This window comes from Podarcis liolepis, assembly GCF_965112155.1.
Source record: "Podarcis liolepis genome assembly, chromosome: 13".
In the NCBI taxonomy this organism is placed as follows: Eukaryota; Metazoa; Chordata; class Lepidosauria; order Squamata; family Lacertidae; genus Podarcis; species Podarcis liolepis.
Window position 1 is genome coordinate 37,314,748 of NC_139573.1, and position 22,098 is coordinate 37,336,845.

At 44.6% G+C, this 22,098-nt stretch overlaps 1 protein-coding gene across 10 annotated transcripts in view; it reads right to left on the reverse strand.

Moving 5' to 3' along the window:
• The window catches only part of HDAC5 (histone deacetylase 5), a 126,039-nt gene that overhangs the window by 90,874 nt on the left and 13,067 nt on the right, over positions 1-22,098 (reverse strand). For 6 of the 10 annotated variants that reach the window (XM_083469498.1, XM_083469503.1, XM_083469499.1 and 3 more), the window contains one exon: positions 4,638-4,709. In XM_083469498.1, the coding sequence (XP_083325624.1) occupies positions 4,638-4,709 (72 nt within the window). Of the gene's footprint in view, positions 1-4,637; positions 5,508-21,398; positions 21,455-22,098 lie in introns of those variants that run through there. The other 4 variants (XM_083469497.1, XM_083469495.1, XM_083469496.1 and 1 more) reach the window with 3 other exon arrangements.

The window sequence follows — 22,098 nt, forward strand, 5'->3', positions numbered from 1 at the left end:
AGACTAAGGGGCCATCAAGTTTTTCTGACATGAGGTTGAGGGTAATGTGTAGTTCCATTCCCCCAAATAAGCCCCCCTCCCAAGAGCATTTCATGTGCCTCCCTCCAGTTTAAAAGTCTCATGTAGTTTCTTCTCCTATCCTCATTTAATTACATGGCCTATCATTCTCTCAGGTCTTTCCATTATCCTTTTGAATGAAAACTATCAATGTTTCTTATTCAGCCTTCTTTTGTCTAAGCCAGAGATTCCATAACTTTTCCTCCCACAGACCACTGGAAAATTGCATAGGGTCTTGGTGGCTCACTTAATGATTTTTCTGCTTCTTGTAGCAATTGCAGTGCACTGGGCTAGATGCTGTATTATTTTTAATTGTATTTTTATTGCTTCTTTTATTGCTTATATGTTGTATTTCGTTGTATTACAATCTGAATCCATTTTAATTCAAACGGCAACACAGTACGTACAATAAAAATATAATACATTCCAAGAAATGAAAGCAGCAGTAAAAATACAATTAAAGATCAATATGAGTCTTTAATGCAAAGGGTGTATTGTGCCCCTTCCTCAACCACAAATCCACAGACACATTGTGGACTACCTAAAGGAAGCTGGGGACCACCGTTGGAGAACATTTTAGCATAGGTGCAGGGGTCCCCAATCTAGATTTCCTTTCTAGATTTTATATCTGGGAACACCCCCTTGTTCCCAGATCAGCACAACCCAATGTTACAGAAATGGACACTTGGGTCTCCATAGCACTGCACAGAATAGATGCCTTAGCAATATCACACTCTCTGCAGATACACAGAGATGAAAGAGATCCCATGGCAGAACATTATGTACCTAAAGCAGGAGTAGCCAAAATATTGCCCTGCAGATGCAGCTGGACTCCAACTCCCATCAGCCCCAGTCAGCACGGCCAATAGTCAGGGATGGTGGGAGTTACAGTGGTACCTTGGTTTTCGAATTTAATCCATTCTGGGAGTCCGTTCGACTCCCAACACATTTCGAAAACCAAGGCGCAGCTTCCTGAAAATCTCCATCCAGAAAAGCTAAAGAAACATAAAAACAGATATTAGTGTGCAAGGTTTGGTTAAGGTTACACACACATACAAACTCCAAACATATGGTCAGCTGTGAGATTCAACAACTTTCTTCCTACCTTTGAAATAGCAAATTGTCCCAACAAAGTTGCTACCTCTGACTCAAACCTGGCTTATGTTTTACAAAACAACAAGGAAAACAGACAACTTTCCTTCTGTTCCAGTCCAGCTTTTCCTACTATTACAGAATCCAAGACTTCAGCCTGGTCTACGCATGCAGCAGTATGAGGTGATATAATACTTAAGGGATAGAGAATGCTCTAACTGCAGGTAGGAGTTGCATTTTTTCATGCTCCCCTATGTGAAAAATAAACGAATTCCTGCAGATTAATAAAAAACATAACACCCTAACACACTGAGGGAAGTAGTGTAGTCTGGTATGCTTCCTGTTGCACAGGGAGTAATTGAAGACTGTTGTTGTTTGTGCAGGGGTACACGACAAAAATGTGCTCTCCCACCTGTAGCCTAAAGTGGTACAGTCCATTCTACTACCTCATTCCCACCTCATTTTGCTGCATGTGTAGACCACAGCTAGAAATCTCCCAAGGCAGGAGATTACATAACTTCCCTAGGCAACTCATTTCTTTGCTGAGCTCCTCAGCAGGCTACGATTACAGCACAGGTACCAGTGTTACCCTGATGTGTTCCAGAACAAGCACGTAAATTGCACAAGTCAACCAGGCACATATCTTTGAACACCTATTTCCCTAGATGCACGCGCACAGATGTTTAAATCTGTTTACACACTTTGTGGTGAGCACACTGGAGTTTCTCAATATGCAGCACTGCCCCAAGTACCAATAAATTGTGTTAACTCCAACAATATGCTAGGCATAGGAAGATTGTTAGCAGATGTCCATCCAGCTTTTTAAAAATAAAATCTGCAAGAAATAATTTAGCTGCAACAGCCTCATTCAGACACAAGGCTCTCCACACTGTGACATCTTTCTGGGTTTGCAAATGAAGGCAGAAAAAATCTCCACTCCTTCAGAAAGACTCTGTTTTTGCCTTTTTCCTCCAGGAACCCCTGTGCACAGTAACGTAAGGGTCATTATCCAAACCCCAGCCCAACGAACAAAGGAGCATTTGACCCTACCTCCCCTCGGTTCATGAAACCGAGACACCAGTCCATCACTACCAGAAAGCATTTGTGCCACAGCAAATACTTGCAGAATAAATAGTTCTGGATGCTTCAAATGACTGAGCCACGTATTACAGAGGAAGGAGGAAGGAGGTATCTCAAAACCACAAACAGACACAAAGGAGGACCACTCCTTCCCACTGGCTAGGGACAAGCACTTGGCAATACACATGTTATTATTGGAAGGCTCAGGAGCGCATCCCACATGGAAACCTAGACATTTCTCCCCACACCATAGATGTGTATGCAAGTTGTTTGTGCTCCAAGCAGGAGAAGCTTGTGCGTGTGGCCCTGGTTGGTGAAGAGTGTGTGCCCATTGCATCTATATATGGGAGAGGTCATCACCAGCCTCCCATGGCAGGTACTGCGTTTTACAGTCAAGAGCTGGCAGGGAAGAGAAGGGAGAAGAGAGACTCCAGGAGCACACGGGGAAATGAATTATGCCCCATATTTTTATTGTATCAACCTGTTCTCACACCGGACTTTTACTGGGTAATCAACAATGAGATAAGGATCAAGACCTATGAGTGTATGTCCTTTTACAGCTCTGGGAAAATAGTTCGAATTCCTATGAGACCAGCTTCACATTTTGAGAAGTCTGAGGCACCTGGATGAAATGCCACATCCCCCTCTAAGTTGTGCCAGTTCCTGAGGCCCAAGATTGGAGAACAATCCTGGATCTAATGGGCTGCCACTGAAACTCCAGATGTGGTACTGCAATATAGCCTTTTGCACTGAAGTTGCGGTGGGGAGATCCACCCCACCCCAGAAGCCATTCACTTAGCAGACTAGCCCAGTTGATGTCCCAGCAAACACAAACACCCTTCATAACATTTGCAGACCAAAGACTATGGAAAAGAAGAAAGCAGTTCCTGGAATTAATATTCAGGTGTTGCTCTAATGGTGCTGAGCAATTTCAGAGGTCAGGACTTCCTTTTACATTCATGCGAGCCGCACAACGTATAAAATAGGAACAAGCCAGGATTAACTGTGTACTGCACAGAACAGGGCTCAGCTCAACTGTGATTTAATAACCCCAGATTTCCTAGTGTGAAATGCATTTCCATCTTTCCCACTTCAGCTGGATTTATTTACAAATGCACTTCAGCTCAGAAACGTGGCTGTTCCCTTGCTCTGAGACAGCTGGAACGTTTTTTGGAGTAAGACAGACTCTCACTCCATTCCAGCAAATACAATCCATGTGCAGAAACATGCATGTTGGCTAACCCTAGTATGCCAACAGATGACAGAATACGACTTATGGGCAAGAGATAAGTGAGAGAAAAGGTTCAGCGCAGGACCCCGATGTGTTCACCATGCATCAAGGTGCACTACTGCTAAAGGATGACAGGCTGGAATCCCCGAGTTGCTCTTTTGCTATTTCTATTTTATGGGAATACAGAAGGAAAACAGACTAGACTCTCCCCAGCCTACAAATCAATCCCAACCAGAGGAACATACTGCAAACTTTAGCTACAAAGAGATGGCCAAATAACTTTCACTTTTAATCAGAACCAACAAAAGAATCTATTTTACCACTTAATATCAAAATGGGCCCGCTAAACCCAAACTGTTTATCAGGTTCTGAAATTCAAGCCTTCGCTATTTTGCATTCTGCAAAGGCTGATCCAGATTATTTAACAGAATAATAAAGCTAAGCCTGAACAAATGGAGATGCCCTCTGCATATGCTATGGAGCACTCTTATTATTTTATGTGCTCCGGGATGAGCAGTAACTTTGAAAAACAATTCTGGGTCCTGTCAAGCTACAATTCAAGGGGTTAATTGCTTTAAAAATAAGTGCTGGACCTCAAGTGCTGGAAATCTGGCATCCTAATTTTCTCGTGTAGGGGAGAAACTGACTGTGGTTCTTCCATGATGAGAGGAACACTCTTCCCGTGATCAGAGGCACTCTACTTTGCCATGGTTGGACCCTAGTGTTTACAAACATTTAGAACTGAACCCTGGTTCAAATCAAGTACTCACCACAAACCTAAAATTAATTTCACCTGGAAAATCCATAGCCAGGGGGTACAAACGTATTGAGAAGTCCTAAGTGATAGCATCACATTTTTAAGAATGAACGTTCCTTGTTTTAGGCTCAAGTGCTGGACAAATATTACATTATCTCTAGATGGGGGCAATTCCAGGACTCTGGGATTTGTCCAGCTCTTCTCTCAGCCACACGTGAACCAGGTTCTATACAAAACCAAGCCCCCTTGCTGAGGCTCAGATGTTCAGGGACACTCCCCCCCCCATGCACTAAACATATCAGCCACTTCATTATGTCCCATTGTCCCAAGTTCCAGACCAAACCTCAAACACACTTGACTACCGTACTTTAAAAATCACTACCCTTAAAGCCCGTTTCACAGACTCTACATGGTACTCACCTGCCACAGGTATGGCGTGGATCTGTGCCCGTGACAGGAGTTCCAGCGATGGCTCGTGTCCAGAAACTCCATCTGAAGAAAAACACGATTCAGTTTCGTAAATTGTCTGCAACATCTCTGGCAGTCCCCACACCGAGGATACAAGAAGCATGCCAAGGAGTGATTGCAAACACTGCCGTTATTCCACTGCAGCTTCCCTTTACGACAATCCGTCGTTGCACAACCAAAGGCTTCGGGGAGGTGTCTCTTTTGAGGCTATATTGCCATCTCAAACCATCCAACATCCCCTCCCCTCTCAAGCCAGCCGCGAAGAACACACACACATCTGTCCTCCGTGTGGAAGCGTTGTCTTCTTCTTGGAAAAAAAAAAGTTAAATTGTTTTGCAGCAACAGCGGCAGTGGTGAGGAAAACCCCCAAGAATAAATCAAAGCCACCAGGGAAAGAAAACAAAATAGTTGCAGATGAAAATCTCCTTGCAGGGGAAAGAAGTGGAAGGGATAGAACTATTTTCTCAACTCCAGAAGGAAAGGGGAGAAGAGTCGGAAGATGCAGAAGGAGGCAGAGGCGAAAAAGATGCAAAGGGGGGGGGGATAAAAAGGTTTACATCTCAGGTGTGGCTCAATTCACCAGGGAAGGAGGGGTTGAAGCAACATCTCCTCAGGCATGAAAAAGAAAAACCCAAAACACCAGGGCAATGAATCTAGTCTCTAGCAGAGGAGAGATCGAACAAAAAAAGGAGAGCCCACGGCTCTTTGGCACTCTCACAAAAGGCCCCTTTTCGTGAGACGCAAGGCTCCCTTCTTGCGATTGTTCCTCATCCCTGCCACCAAGCGAGATGGCTTCTGCCGGGGGTGACCTGAAATAGAACGTAGGGGAGGAGCCAGCTATAAATAAACCCAGCCAAGCTCTCTGGGAGCTGGGATGGTTCAGGCAAGAGGAGCTGCCTGCCTATCAGAAGCAGCATTTCAACCACAGGGGTCAGTGGAAGAGATTCCCCGGGGAGGAAAGGCTGTGCCAGCTGCCAAGCCAAGAGAAGGGGAAGCAAGGCAAGAACAAAAGGGGGTGGGATGGCTGCTTCTGTGTTGTGGATGCCACAGTCTACCTACAGATGGAGCCTGGCCGGTTCATTAAAGCCCAGTGATTTCAAATGTGTATTCCTTGGGAGGGGGGCGTGATTTAAAAAGGAAAGCTAAGGGCCGCAATCCTACATCAACTGTTAAGAGATATTAACGATGCATGTACTCTTCAAAACAAAACAAGACAAAACAAAGAAAAACATCACAGTGACTAAAACGTTATGTCCAAATAAGTCATGTGTACAGTTATGGACAACTTGTGTACAGTGGTACCTCGGGTTACAGACGCTTCTGGGTCCGCTAACCCAGAAATAGTACCTCGGGTTAGGAACTTTGCTTCAGGATGAGAACAGAAATCACGCGGCGGCGGCAGCGGGAGGCCCCATTAGCTAAAGTGGTGCCTCAGGTTAAGAACAGTTTCAGGTTAAGTACGGACCTCCAGAATGAATTAAATACTTAACCCGAGGTACAACTGTATATCAGCATTTGCACTGAAGCCGCAACTTCCTGGCCACTGGAAATTTGCAAACTCCAAAATCTCTGGTTCCTGAGATTTCACAAAGTACAGTATTGCACTGCTTATATTCAACAGTTAGGAGCCTGATTATAAAAGCAAACAAAAAACCACAGAGAAAAAGACAGACAGACAGAAGGTAAGACTATCAAATGAGGTATAAATTGTTGTCAATGGAATTAATAAAGCATGCCTTTTTATTACATGGAGTATCTTGAATGAATTAATTGATGCTGTACTGGCCCATCCTTGCCCCTCCCAGTAAATAACAAGCAGTAGACTGGTGTGCTGCTTCATAACCAGTGTGGTGTCCAAAGAGCATTCTGATTTTCAAAGGTATTTGAAACCCTTGGTATCCCTTCCACCAGCTCTTATTAACACAACCCCTGTGCATGTACATCCCTTATGGCAGCAGTTCTCAACCTGTGGGTCCCCAGATGTTGTTGGACTACAGCTCCCATCGTCCCTGAGCTCTGGGCCTTGCTAGCTACGGGTGATGGGAGTTGTAGTTCAACAACATCTGGGGACCCACAGGTTGAGAAAGGCTGCCTTACGGCATGGGTAGGCAAACTAAGGCCCGGGGACCGGATCCAGCCCAATTGCCTTCTAAATCTGGCCCGCGTATGGTCCGGGAATCAGCATGAGTAGAATGTGTCCTTTTATTTAAAATGCATCTCTGGGTTATTTGTGGGGCCTGCCTGGTGTTTTTACATGAGAAGAATGTATGCTTTTATTTAAAATGCATTTGTGGGGCATTTTCTTTTTTCCCCTTCAAAATATAGTCCGCCACCCCCACCCCCACAAGGTCTGAGGGACAGTGGACCAGCCCCCTGCTGAAAAAGTTTGCTGACCCCTGCCTTACGGTGCAATCCTACACATTTAACTCAGAACGTAAGTCCCCATTACGTTCAGTAGCGCTTATTCCCAGGCATGCATGCACTCCATACCATACATGGTAAGCTCGGGGGTGGGAGTGGGGGAATAGCTTAGTTGCAGGGCTTATACTTTGCGTGGAGAAGTTTTCAAGTTCAACCCTGGCATATCCAGGCAGAGTTTGAAAAGAGCCCTGCCAGCAACCCTGGAGAGCCATGGCCAGTCAATGCATGTGGATAACACGAGGTGTGTTCGCATGTCACAGCTTACTGCACTCCTCTGATATCAGCAAGCCAAGATCCCTGACTTAGCATTACACCCATACTGTGGCTTGTTTTGCTCGAGACAAAAACACAGAAACCCCAAAACAACAAAAATGGTATCGAAAATTATTTAGAAGCAGACAAAACAAAGACTGCATGCAAAACAAACATATATTGTTTCTTATGCTCTTGCGGAGTATTCTCCTTTGTTTTGGTTGCTTTTACCCCAAACACATTATGATGTGAAGATTAAGGTTTGTTCTTGGCTCACCCATCATGGTTTGTTTGGAGAAAAACAAACCATGATCGCGGGTGAGTGGCAAACTAGGTGAGTGGCAAACTAGATGCTCCATGCCCATGGTAAACCATGCTTCACTGTGATGTGTTGACTAGGTTATAGAGTCAATCTTCTGACAAAGTACCTTAGTATGTTACAGGCACCATCTTCGAAGAGGCAGTCCTTATTGTATGAGAATCACAGAACTGCAGGGGTGGAAGGGAAGGATTCTAGAACCCACAGTTTTCCTATGTACATGTACTGTACTTCTATTTTTTAAACAAAACAAAGCAGTGACCTTCTAGTCAACACTTTTTCTTTTCAAAATAAAAAAAATTCTTCCAGTAGCACCTTAAAGACCAACTAAGTTAGTTCTTGGTATGAGCTTTCGTGTGCATGCACACTTCTTCAGATACACTTCTGTATGGCAGACCAACACGGCTACCTATCTGTAACTTTTTCTTTTGCCTGCCATGCTCAGTTTCCTTCTCCTTCTTGGTGATCATGCAGATCATTAACCTGCTTGGAGCACCCCAGCCTCCAAGTGTAGGACAACTGCAGAAATGATCTTCTGAGGCCTTCCCCACATCACACCCCTTTTTAAAGAAACACCAACATATCTGACTTCTGACCCATAAGAGATTCAGCAATGCCTGCTCAGTTTCTTCCAAACCATTATATCCCTCAAGCCTCAACAGTTGCGCTCAGTGGCTATTCACTATTAACATTTACTGTGGTAGCACCCTGCCTGCAGGAGGCATGCCCCCTTAATGTTAACTGTGAGGGATAAGGAAACACAAATATATTCAAAGCTGTTCATGCATGTTTACCTTAAATTTTTAAAGCGTATTCAAGTCTTTAGCCCTCTTAGTTGTGAAGATATAATTAAAAGCAGGCAGGCAGTGTTGTGTCACGAACCAATACAAATTAATAACTTCAGATACCGTACATTTACGGCACACCATTTACAGCTATACAATTATCCTCATCCTCCTCTTTAGGACCCTTCATCACAAAACCTGGGGCTGCAGGCCTACCGAAATGCTTTGCTATCAACAGCAAGATCTTAGATGACTCTGTACTGAAGTCAGAGCAGGAGGATTGTCCAGAGGGAGGAGGTTAGCAATCTTACTTGCGCAATATCCTTATTGCATAAGATAGGGGGTTGTTAAATCATGCTCGCAACCCTGAGAAATAGATCACTGCTAATCCTGTTTTCACAGACAGGGAACAAAAGATGGAGAAAGGCCTTGCAATTAATTCGGGGCAGTGGAGGAGTCAAAATCACTGAAAAGCCACGGCCCACTCAGATATAAGGGTCCTATAAACTCAAGCTTGCTCTTCATATTCCCCACATGCTATAGCAATAGGTCACAGACTGCGTATCACTGCAGCCGTTTGGATATTTCGAGGCAGGTCAAGAGCAAGGCCTGTATTTACCAGCACGTTAATTTAAAACCTAGGCTTTTAAAATAGCCCTGCGTTATTTATAGCTCTCTGAGACCACTCTACCCCCTCCCTCTACCCCCCCCCCTCATGTGCTTTTGGACTTTATTTTGGACTTGACGTCAAATAAGCTATTTATATAGGCATGATGGGACGAGAGAAGACAGGAGCCCTTTCGTCCCCACACCCCTCTTTGCATGCTTGGCCTTTGGTTCACGTCAAGGGAGAGGGTCACTATACAAGGAAAGGCGATATTCCACATGGCTGCTCTCCTCACCTTGAGGCCTTGATTTTTACCTCAGGAGGAGCAGTCACCACACCACGGGGCTTCCTGTCTTAAACCACCCCTGCCTAGCCAGAAAGCAGATGGACAAACATACAATTTTTTGCTTTGCTACCATGTAATTGTGCAAAAGGAAAATGATGTTTGAAAAGGCAACTACCAAGGCTGCAAACAGTGATATCCCCCCCCCCCCAAGCCCTGAAAAGCTTTGAAATGACCTTTCAGGAGAATATATTTTCATGGGGCAAATGTTCTGTTGTTGCCGGATCCAGATATCTTCCCCCGCAGAGGAAGGCTTTTGTTATGAGGGAATAACACCTCCTCAACAGTACGCCCGCAATATTTTGTCTATGTAACTCAAGGTTGAGGCATATTTCCTTCAAGCTAATACATCTGTTACATTTGCAAGTAACATGCAGTGTGCTGTTTCAGGAGTGTAGATAAAATATATTGCTATCAAACAGCAAAACATGTTTTTGTAAAGTTTTATGTTGGAAGAAGTTTTTAAAAGCGTAAGCATTTCTTCTCTCTCTCTTTTTTTCAAAGGAGAGACACACAAAAATATATCTACCACAGGCAAAACTCCTGTCCATTACATTGGGACATGATAACGGTGATTCTAACATAAGATTTACTCAATAACAACTCCCCGCCCCCCCAAAAAAAGAAACCTTGAAAGATTTACTCTAACAAGGAAAAATGATGGAAAAGTAAATGCTACAGACATTTCAGATCCAGAGGTTTGTGGTTAGGAGCTCCTTTTCCGCTGTAAACTATAGAACAGTGTGGCTTTTAAGTTCTTTGGAGAACAAGGAAATTTTGCCTACTTAATTTTTCTGAACAGCTGGAAGGTATTTGGTGACATACAGTTGTTTATCCATTTTGCCAAGCTCTAGTGGTGGCAAGCCTGTAACATTATCTAGCATTGATTAAAACCCAAAGCTGAGCCTGGCTGTCTAAGATGAAATCTAGAACTGAATAATACCCAAAGATGAACCTTGCCTAAATAATCTAACCCTTAATCACCTTAATGCAGGGGTCGGCAACCTTTTTCAGCAGGGGGCTGGTCCACCGTCTCTCAGACCATGTGATGGGCTGGACTATATATATATATTTGGGGAGGGGGGATGAACGAATTCCTATGCCCCACAAATAACCCAGAGATGCAGTTTAAATAAAAGGACACATTCTACTCATGTAGAAACACACTGATTCCCGAACCGTCCGCGGGCCGGATTGAGAAGGCAATTGGGCCGCATCCGGCCCACGGGCCTTATGTTGCTTACCCTTGCCTTAATGTGTCACCCGTTCCACAGAATTTTACAGCCTGATCCAGCAAGGTAAGGTAAAAGGTAAAGGACCCTAGGACAGTTTAGTCCAGTCAAAGTTGACTATGGGGTTGCGTCGCTCATCTCGCTTTCAGGCCGAGGGAGCCAGCGTTTGTCCACAGACAGCTTTCTGGGTCATGTGGCCATCATGACTAAACCGCTTCTGGCGCTTATGATGGAAACCATAGCGCACGGAAATGCAGTTTACCTTCCCGCCACAGCAGTACCTATTTATCTACTTGCACTGGTATGCTTTCGAAGTGCTAGGTTGGCAGGAGCTGGGACAGAGCAACAGGAGTTCACCCCATCATGGGGATTCGAACTGCCGACCTTCCAATCAGCAAGCCCAAGAGGCTCAGTGGTTTAGACCACAGCGCCACCCGCGTCCCGATCCAGCAAGACATAGATACCAGTGAGGTCAGCATCCTACACTATGTAAGAATGCACGAAGAAGCCAATTGGATCGGGGCCAAGGCCTACCTTGTCCAGCATCCTGCTTCCCCCCAAGGGCCCACAAGACACCTCTGGGAAGCCGACAAACAATGTATGGCGACCCTTTTATAATGCTACTCCCCAACAGCTGATATTTAGTGGTATACTCCCAGGACCACACAGGTTCCATTTAACTATCATGACAAATAGCTACTGATCGGATGATCTATCACCTGTGAATTTGTCTAATCCTCTTTTTAAGCTACATTAGCTAGTAGCCATAATCAGTGCTGGTGAGACCCCAGCCACCCACTTCTTAACTTTGCCCAGAGACATTCTATGCATTTATGCAAATCTAAGTCCTGTGCCTATACCCAGATTTCTCAAAAGCACCTCGCAACACCCCTGATGCACTACATAAAAATAGATTTTCTCCTGAATCTACTACCCATCGGTTTCACTAACTACACATAAGACTGCAACCTACATGCATTTGACTTGTGCACATTCAGCTTTATGAGCATGGCAAAATAAATAAAATTAAAAGGGGGCAGAAAGGGGACGGGCATCCAGGGAAAGAGTCTTTTGCAATCCCACCCGCCATTGCACCCAATGTGTTTTGACTATACGCAGTTTTGGCTTTAGGCACGATCCCTGGAATGTACTGCCTGCGTAAGATGTGGGCTTACTGTAACCACGAATTGTAGCACTATGAGAAAGGGAGAAATGTTTAATCTATGCCAAGTGTAATTTTATACAATGACCTAGTTTGCACATCACATTAAACCATAATTATTAGTGGCAATAATTATGGTTTAATGGACTATGCTGAATCAGAAAAGTTAACAGTTAAAATAAGAGAACTTCACAATGATTGCTTTATGGAAGAATGGAAGTCCTTTTTGGACTATTTAAAGAAATATTATGATGAATTCGCGATTTGAACTATGAGTGACAGAAGATATTAGAGATTATTGTACCATTGTTATGATATAAGAGAGGGAAGATAGCAAGGGGGAGGGGGAAAAACACCATGGAAAATGGGGTGGGAAGTCAACAAAACCAAACAAAAATCTATTACGTATTGGAATGTTTATGTGAAATTTATGGAAATTTAATAAAATATATCTAAAACATAAACCATAATTATTAGTGGACACAACAACTGAAGTTGCAGGTGCTCTAAACCCCTTCCCCACTCCTGCTGCCCCGGACAAACAAGTAATAGTCTACCTTGTCATGTCTTCCAGGCCCACAAATCATGAGCTTAAGATCAGAAAACATGGCAAGCCAGATTATGGTTTGTTTCCCAGCAGGAGCAGGGAAGGGGCAGAACACACACAATTTCAGCGGTATTTTTAACTACGGTTTAATGTGATGTGCGAAGCAGGCCAGTGACTCAACTATACCTCGGTGCAAAGCAACAACTCACATAGCCCATAGCAACATCACACAACAACACTAATCACGAGATTGTAAGTGAAGAACTCTCTTAGCAAATGCAAACACAAAGCACCTGTCAACTGGCAGAAACATTACTCGGCCTATTTTTCTCCCCAGAAATTTGACAAAGAGTTTGGAAACAGAGGTAACAGTAGTCCTTAGCCCTGATGCTCTAAACCAGTGGTTAGGAAGGCTATATGGGAAGAAAAAGAGACAAGGTTCCAGCTCTGCTTCTATTAAACAGATCCAAATCCCCACTTCAGCTAATCTTAATATTTTCAATATGCTGCTATATGCTGTAAGCTCCAAGTCCAAAGGCAATATATGTATTTGACTCTTAACTGCTGTAAAGCAAAACAACAATAGGAGGGGGCTATTTCCTTCATGTCCTGGTTGGACAGTGAAGGAAACAGACTGCTAGGCTAGGTGGACCTTTGGTTTGATCCTGCATAGCTCTTCTTATGTTCTTAAGTGACATACAAGCATTTGCATCATGGAGATAACTATTTTGCAAGAAAAAGACCGTGTGCTTGTTTGGGGAGTGGGGATGGCATATAGACTATACAATACTAAGGCCAAAAGAGTCTGCCATGGTGCAGTAGCCCAGTAGGTTAAGAGGCTTACAATAAAAACCAGCAATATCAATATACAGGGGCTGAAGTGCTGCACAATGCCACACGCCATCTTTTTGCTTTGCCTCAGGCAGCAAAATATATCGGGCCAGTCCAGACCACCAACTCCCTTGCTAGAGGCAGAGAGTGGGCAACCAACCAGTTGCTGCTCCTCATAGCCACCACTGTTCAACTGCTCACCTCCTTTAGGCCAGAGGGAGAGGGAAAGCAGTGCTGCAGGCCTATGGGACTCACAGGGGTCCCCTGCTAGGGTGTGGGGCTTAGCAGGTGACAGACTGTGCTCAACCTGGCTCCTGAGATGTTTGCACCCCTCATCATCTCTTTTCTGCCCTACCCAAGTCATCTCACCCACCTTGATCTAGTGTCTCAGTTACCTTCTGCGGATGCTTTGCCACGTTCCTATCCTCCTTCCATTGTCTTTGAGTGTCTTGCTAAAATATGCTGGTGACTGCTGTGAAGATGAATGAGGGGGGGCGGGATAGCTAACAAACTACAGTTCCCATGATTCTTTGGGGGAAGCCAGGACTGCTTAAAGTGGTATCATACTACAGTCGTACCTTGGATCCTGAACGCCTTGCGAGTCGAATGTTTTGGCTCCCGAACGCCGCAAACCTGGAAGTGAGTGTTCCAGTTTGCAAACGTTCTTTGGAACCTGAACGTCCGACGTGACTTCCACGGCTTCCGATTGGCTACAGGAGCTTCCTGCAGCCAATCGGAAGCCGCGTTTTGGTTTCTGAACGTTTTGGAAGTCGAACGGATTCTGTTCCACTTCCAAGGTACCACTGTACTTTAAAGGTATAGTGCATATGTTTCCAAACTTGGGTCCCTCCTCTCCCCGCAACCATGGCTATAAATTGCTTAAGTGTGGGGCTGTCAAGGAAACACTCGCTCCAATAAAATAGATAGCATTAGTGGACAGAACGGTTTTACAGTTGCAATGCATTATTTGTGTCACAAGAAGTTCACCCAATTGATTTTGGATGCAGTCAGAGCACATTTCCCGTATGGGCATAATTATTTTCATTCAGACTGGGCCTTGAGGCTGCGCATAAGCTTTTCAGGGTAGGAACAAGTACATCCTCTTTGTATGGAGGGCCAGCCAGCATTGTGGTCAACAAGCAACATTTAATTTGGACGTCCACATTGCTCATCCTTTGAGGAGATCTCAAAGGACAGATGGGAAAAGTGATTACTAAAGACTTCTCTCATCTCAGAAGGAAAAATGGAGGAATTGTTTCCAAAATGAGTGGTGCCAGTACTTGAAGCCTGCCTAGAATTCAGATCCTCTGCCAGGATAGCCTGTACTGCCCCCTAGTTCCAGATCTGGGGAGTGCCAGTTGTGGGAGAAAGGCACTTTGCACGGTTGCAGAGGCACATTTTATCATTATAGCAATTGTTGCTTTATGTGTTCTAGGGGTTAGTCCTGGCCCTTAAAAGCCAGTTTCAGCTCGGGATCACATATGATCCCGCAACTGGGGAGAAATTTTGGTGACTCTCCATAAAAAGGGAACAGCCAACGTCCCAAGCCTGCCTGAAAGATATATCCTTTGACCTAGAAACTCAGACTTCTATCCCTGACCTTGTAAGGGATGCTAATTGTTCTAATGAAACAGCTGCACTCTGAACATGCACAAAGGTATACTTCAGTAAAACCTCACGTAGAGAAGCTTGAGCCCTGAGTATTAAAAACAAGTTCCAAAAATTATCCCGTGATTTAATTTAATCCCTACATCTGGGTTATAGAAGTATACAGAGTTTGAGAAACAGCCTGGCTTACCTAAAACACTTTTCTTTTCTTAGCTGAATTTCTGTAAGCAAAGCACGCAACTCTGGTACTGTGTTGTGGCTTCCCCTCAGCAGAGAGGAATGTGCTCTGCGCATGCTCAGAGGCACTCTGCCAAAAACACAATATATACCTTAAGATTTAAGAGCAAAAACTATTAAGCTGGAAATCCTCAGCTCAAACCACAGCTCATCTAAGCACCTTCTCTTATCTTTCAGCCCTCGCCTCCTTTCCCCCAGTCTGCAATACATGATAATAACACTGGTCTTCCTTACAGGAGCATTGCAAGGGTTATTAAGATAAATATATGCAAAATATTCTGAGCACTGAGACATGGGGGAAGCACTACAGAAATATTAGGCGCATTACTATCACTTGTTGTTGGAGAGCCTCTCTTAGTGTTAATTAGGTTCGGAGCCTGCATGCACCACCAGCAGAAAACTGTTCTATAACTATGAAAACAGGCAACTTCCAATTTCAGGCTGCTCCTAGTAGCCACTTTTCAACAGCAGAAAAATACAGGCCTGGACAACCCGTTTTAACACCGGTGCTGAGCAACCCCCCCTTGTTTGTTACATAAGAGAGCAAGCGAGTGTCAGGGGGACATGGTAGAGGAAGAAAGAAAGAAAGAAAGAAAGAAAGAAAGAAAGAAAGAAAGAAAGAAAGAAAGAAAGAAAGAAAATAATAGGGCTCCGCAGCAGCGACAAAAAAAGTGGCATTCCCGTTGATGCAGCTTTCACAAGGCAGGAAAGGGGCTTACTCTCAGCTAGGCCAGAAGTAGACATAAATGTGGCGTTGCTATGGAGACCGTCAAGACTGCCATCTTGCACCTCCCGGCATTTGTTGATAGCTTTTTAATATGGCCTTTACAAAGCTGATTCAAAGAGAAAGTCGGCGTGCGGCGCCTCTGCTACACCTCATGCCAAAGGAGTTGTACTTCGTTCATTTTTGTAACGTTCTTAAGCAGCACAGGGGACACATCTTGTTCTTCCCCTCTCCCCCGTTTTGTTCTCCCAGGTTAGGATGAGAGAGGCAGGGACCGGCCCAATGTTTGCCCAGTGATGTTTGCGTCTCCTTGATTCTAGTCCAACGTCTTAACCGCTACCCCACACTGGTCGAGCCACAACCCACCTCCTCACATTTGTGAGAAGACTGTCAGGAAGTCTTCTGAGCTGCAGCTCCCTCTCTGGATAGTAAGCTCATAATAGGGCCACTAAAGCGATTTGTTTAATGGAAGACCCTTAATATGAAAAGGTTGCATGGATTCTTCCACAAAATTATTTTTATACCGTATTTTTCGCCCTATAGGACGCACTTTTTCCCCTCCAAAAATGAAGGGGAAATCTGGGTGCGTCCTATGGGGCGAATGCAGGCTTTCGCTGAAGCTTGGAGAGCGAGAGGGGTCGGTGCGCACCGACCCCTCTTGCTCTCCAGGCTTCAGGAAGACACCCGCAGCCTAGGCAGCCCTGCGGGAGGTCCTGCAGGGCTGTCTAGGCTGCGGATAGCAGCCTGCCGCCCGGCGTGAGGGGCGCCCTGAAGCAGAGCGCCCCTCGTGCCGGGCAGACATCCGCAGCGTGGGGAGCCCTGCAGGAGTTCCCCGCAGGGCTCCCCACGCTGCGGATAGCAGCCTGCCGCCGGGTGCGCGAGGCGCAGAGCGCCCCGTGTGCAGGGCAGTCATCGGCCAGCCCCACAAGCTTGGGGGATAGCAGGGAGGCGCAGCGCCGCCATCCCTCTGGTCCTCAACCTGGTTCGGTTTCCCCGACCTGGTTTTGGGGGGGAAATAAAGGGGAACATTTTTTCCTTTATTTCCCCCCAAAAAAGCTAGGTGCGTCCTATGGGACGAAAAATACGGTATATACAGTGGTACCTCGGGTTAAGTACTTAATTCGTTCCGGAGGTCCGTTCTTAACCTGAAACTGTTCTTAACCTGTAGCACCACTTTAGCTAATGGGGCCTCCTGCTGCCGCCGCGCCACCGGAGCATGATTTCTGTAACCTGAAGCGTATGTAACCCGAGGTACCACTGTGTATATATATATATATATATAGATATTTTTGCATAATATGGATCACACGTGTTGGAATTGTCTTGCGGTGTTGTTAATGTAGAAATCAAAAGCAAGATAAGCAGGGAATATGCAAATCTGAGCTGAAAGCAGTCTTGACACATCAGCAGAACATGTGTGACCAGGGCTGAAATGACCCAGAAAGCATTATATAATGCTCCAGCCAATCAGACCAAGACAGGGAAGTTCTATCATTTCGGGGATTTTTCTCTGCTAGCTGAGCAGCCGAGACCTGGTCCCATAGGGCTCAGTAACGCATCTGTATATCTCTGAGGGTGGCTAAGTTCCCCAACTATAAAATGGAATGTTGTTAACATAAATCCAGACCACTATCTTCACACTCACTAATGACAGCACCAAAGAAGCCAGTTTTTATATTGCAATTTTTAGCAGTAATTTCGTCATATATTTTTTCTAATGTTTCCTCCATGTGAGTTTGGAACTTGCTTTAAAAATATTTTTCAGCAGATTATTGTTATTAGGTATGTATTATGTTTTATAATTGTACCCAGGTAATAACTTAGGTTATGAGGCTCTGTATTTTACAGGTGCCATCAAGTTCATTCCTGGGATGATATTGCATATAATTTGACATTGCTGCTTAGTATATATATTAGGTACTATTACTTATTTATGGCATTTTGTAAGATTTATACATCACATGATTGTAGAAAAAAACCTGACTATTATTATGAAATACTCCTAGTGCAACCAAGGGGGATGGAGGAGGGAGTTTAGATTCAAATGGTTTCTTTCAGCACTTTGAATCCAATTTGCTTCCTCTACAGGGGGAAGATGCTCTGTTTAAAAACGTTCTTAAACACAGCATTTCTTCATCTCCAGAGCAAACATCTTCGAAGGCACATTCCCAGTGCCAATCAGCTGATTGGTGCTGAAAGCATGTATTCAAAGGAGGCTGATTTAACTGCCAACCAGCTGATCAGCCATTAGAGCAACCCCTTCTAAACTTTGGCAGGTATCATTCACCCAACGTCATTATTACATCACATGACCAACAAGTTCTGCCCACCTGTCCAAGCTGGCATGCAGGGGTGTTAGATTTTGGAATTCTGCCCACCATCTACATCAGGGTTTCCCAAAGTTGGGTCTCAAGCTGGTTTGGGACTACAATTCCCATCATCCCTGACACTAGTCCTGCTAGTTAGGGATGATGGAAGTTATAGTCCAAAAACAGTTACAGACCCAAGTTTGGAAAACCCTGATCTAGATCCAGTTCCCCCTTGATTTACAAGATCAGCTGGGATTAGACTACAGTCATAACTCAGGTTACAGACGCTTCAGGTAGCGTTTTTTCGGGTTGTGAACCGCCGAAACCCAGAAGTACCAGAACGGGTTACTTCTGGGTTTCGGTGGTCGCGCATGTGCAGAAATGCTAAATTGCACTTTGCGCATGCACAGAAGCGCCGAATCACAACCCGCGAGTGCACAGACGCGCAAATGCTGTGGGTTGCGAAGATGCATCCCGCACGGATCACGTTCGCAACCCGAGCGTCTACTGTATTGTAAAAGTAACTGCAAAGGCAATCCTCACATAATGATGAGTCAGACGTCCTGGCTTTTCGCGGTTTATCAGCAGCAAGCAAGTGTAGTAGTGTGTGCCAGCTGACCACTCTTCCCCTGGTGCACATAATAAATAAAATAATAATTATTATTATTATTATTATTATTATTATTATTATTATTATTATTTATTATTTGTACCCCGCCCATCTGGCTGGGTTTCCCCAGCCACTCTGGGCGGCTTCCAAGAAAGATGAAAAATACACTAAAATGTCACATATTAAAAACTTCCCTGAACAGGGCTGCCTTCAGATGTCTTCTGAATGTCAGGTAGTTGTTTATCGCTTTGACATCTGATGGGAGGGCGTTCCACAGGGCGGGCGCCACTACCGAGAAGGCCCTCTGTCTGGTTCCCTGTAACTTGGCCTCTCGCAGTGAGGGAACCGCCAGAAGGCCCTCGGAGCTGGACCTCAGTGTCCGGGCAGAACGACACATGAGACAAACTTGGAAGCCTTGGCTTCCCATTATGTCCAAACCAAGAATTATGGTTTGTTGCTCTCTAGCATGCTAACAACAAACCATGGCTTCAGTTTACTTTGAAGACTGCAGCTTATTGGGAAGCAACAGAACAACAGAATCCCTGGTTCAGAAGTTAACAGGAAGCCAAGGCTCCCTGGTTTGTTCATATCATTCGTGTCAGGAGAGGGGAGAAGTGGGAACAGTTGGTCAGTAGCACAAGCATGTTGCTTGTTGCTCATAACAGTATGATAAACCAGAAAATCTAGCTTATGAACATGTCCAATGATGCTGTGAATTTGACCAATGTCTTGCATTTTACTGGGAGTTCTCCTAACTTCCTACCGTACTCACAATTGCCTTGATTGTTGAAATTGCTTCTGCATTTGGGTCTGGCAGCCTGTCTACATGGGTCCCTGAAGCCGGGCAGACCAGACAGACAGTTAGGCTCTATTCTCTGCTGGCTATAAATGCCTTTGCTCCATGAGGGGTGGACTCGTTGTTCAAGAGCTTAAGATCTGCCTTGCTGGATAAGACCATTTTGTTCCCAGTAAATGACTGGTCAGCTGTCTGTAAGAAGCTGAACAAAGCAGGCAAGAGCAGTTTTCTCCCAAGAGAAACTTTGTCAGAGGCATGCACATCCCTCTGAATATGAAGGATCCGTTTAGCTATTATGACTACAGGACCTTGATGAATGAGCCAATCATGAATGTGCCACTCTAATCCTTTTCAAAATTAATTAGACCGGAACTGTATACAGTATTCTAAATACGGCTGCATTTTGATGCTTGCCGTTTCATTTTCAAACTCTTCTCTATTCATCCTCAGCACAGGGAAGTTCAACGGCACTGTCACAGCGCACAGATATTTCCAGCAAGTTTTCCAGCACAATCCTAAATGCTCCTTCATGGCTAGTTGCAAGCAGTTCAGAGTCAACCAGCTAATGTGCGCTTAGGAAATTTTATTTAATTTTTGTTGTTGTTGTTCAGACACCAAAATGCAAAACAGATGAACCTAAACAGGCTGACTCTGTATGGCTGACTGGTGATTGAATTTAGCTGCTGCACTGTCTCTTACAATTTTGTTGTGGTGTTCGACTTGTTTTTAAGATGTTATAAGTCACCTTGAGTGCTATGTTTTTAGCAGAAAGGCAAAATATCAGTGGTTCTAATAACAGAAGCTCCCGGGGAAAGGGGAGCTTTTGCTCATCTCTACAAGGAGCTGAGAGGCGAGGACAACTATGTTCATGTATGTGTACTGCATTATATCATGATGTGCATGGGATCACAGGTGTAAATTTGTTACTATAACGTTATGCAAGTGTCCGCTGGCAGGGGCTGCTCCAGATACATAGATAATGCATGCATTATACGTTGTACAGTGGTACCTTGGTTCTCAAATGCCTTGGTTCCCAAACACCGAAAACCCGGAAGCAAGTGTTCTGGTTTTTGAACGTTTTTCGGAAGCCGAACATACAATGCGGCTGTCAGTTATTGTTTCTGGGGCGCCTGCACCAATCAGAAGCTGCTCCTTGGTTTTTGAATATTTCGGAAGTCAAACGGACTTCTGAACGGATAAGTTTGGCGCTTTTGTTTTTGCTATTTATTTTGCGTTTTTGTTTTTGATGCTTTTCCGGTTCATTTGCTTTTATGACTGTGTGGAACCCAGTTCAGATACTGATTGACTGTGTGACTGCGGAAATGGATAAAATGGATAAAAGCCCCCCATCCAAACAATGAGTGCAGGTAAGAAAAAATAATAATTTCAATTTTTATCATCTACAATACCGTCTTATTTATTTTATAGTACAGTACACTGATCATTGTTTTCATTTTATGGATCAATGGTCTCATGTTAAATTGCTGTTTTAACTCAAATTGCTGTTTTAGGGGTTGTTTTTAAAAGTCTGGAATGGATTAATCCGTTTTGCATTACTTTCTATGGGAAAGCGTGCCTTGGTTTTGGAACGCTTTGGTTTTGGAACGAACTTCCAGAACGGATTAAGTTTGAGAACCAAGGTACCACTGTAGTAGGGACCACTGGGACAAGAGGAGATTTTAGTCGGTTCATAACATTCTCTCTCCAACATTCTCTCTTCCCAACATTCCACCACCATCTAGAATCACTGAAGGAGCATTCACACAAACAGCTTCCCAGTAGTTTATGAACAATTATGCCCCTACTGCTGTTTGATACATCCTTACCAGCAAGGGATTGCTGTTACAATTGTTCCTAGAAGAGATGCACAAGCTAGTCACCAAGTAGAATATCGGCTGCACAACATATTTTGCAAGAACAGGACACCCACCAGACTTGGCTGTTGTCTTATGCCAAGAATGAAGTTCGCAGTGGCAGAATGGCGGTTGCACCAGTGGGCTGACACAACCAGATAGCACTCTGCAAGTGTAACTTTATGTCCTCCGGATCAGAAACAGCTGAACAGCGTAGCCTTTCTGCCTTCCATATCATTGCACCACCCCTGCTTATTGTGCAGGATTATTGGACAACCACTATTCAGAGCCTGGGGACAAAGCAGAGAGGAACTGCAGTAGCTACTCCTCACTGTAGTGGAAAGGCAGACAGCACAATGTCAGCGAAGCATCCTGCTGCTGAATACCCCTGCATAAAAAGACGGGTGCAGAAGCCCTTCTTAAGAAACAGAACCAAGATTGAGGATATGCAGATAGGGAGTTTGTAAAGTTCTCAGGAGTTATGTGGGACAAAGTAGCACATACGGCTGAGGTTTTCTCCCATTTCCAGGAATGTTGGGTCACCCGATCATTTCTCAGCGGCCCGGGTCAACATCCATGTCTGAATTGTGGGAAGTCTGTTTGCAGCTCATTTCAAACCTTGCAACATCGAAGAATTTTGTGCCTGAGTTTGCTTTCTCTCCTCTTCTTGTAAGCTGCTGCAGGAGCATTTTTGGCAGAAGAGCAGGGTACAGTAGGCCAAAGTGTTCCATTTATTTCAAACATGAGGGTGTCATACAGCAAAGAAGCCCTAAATAC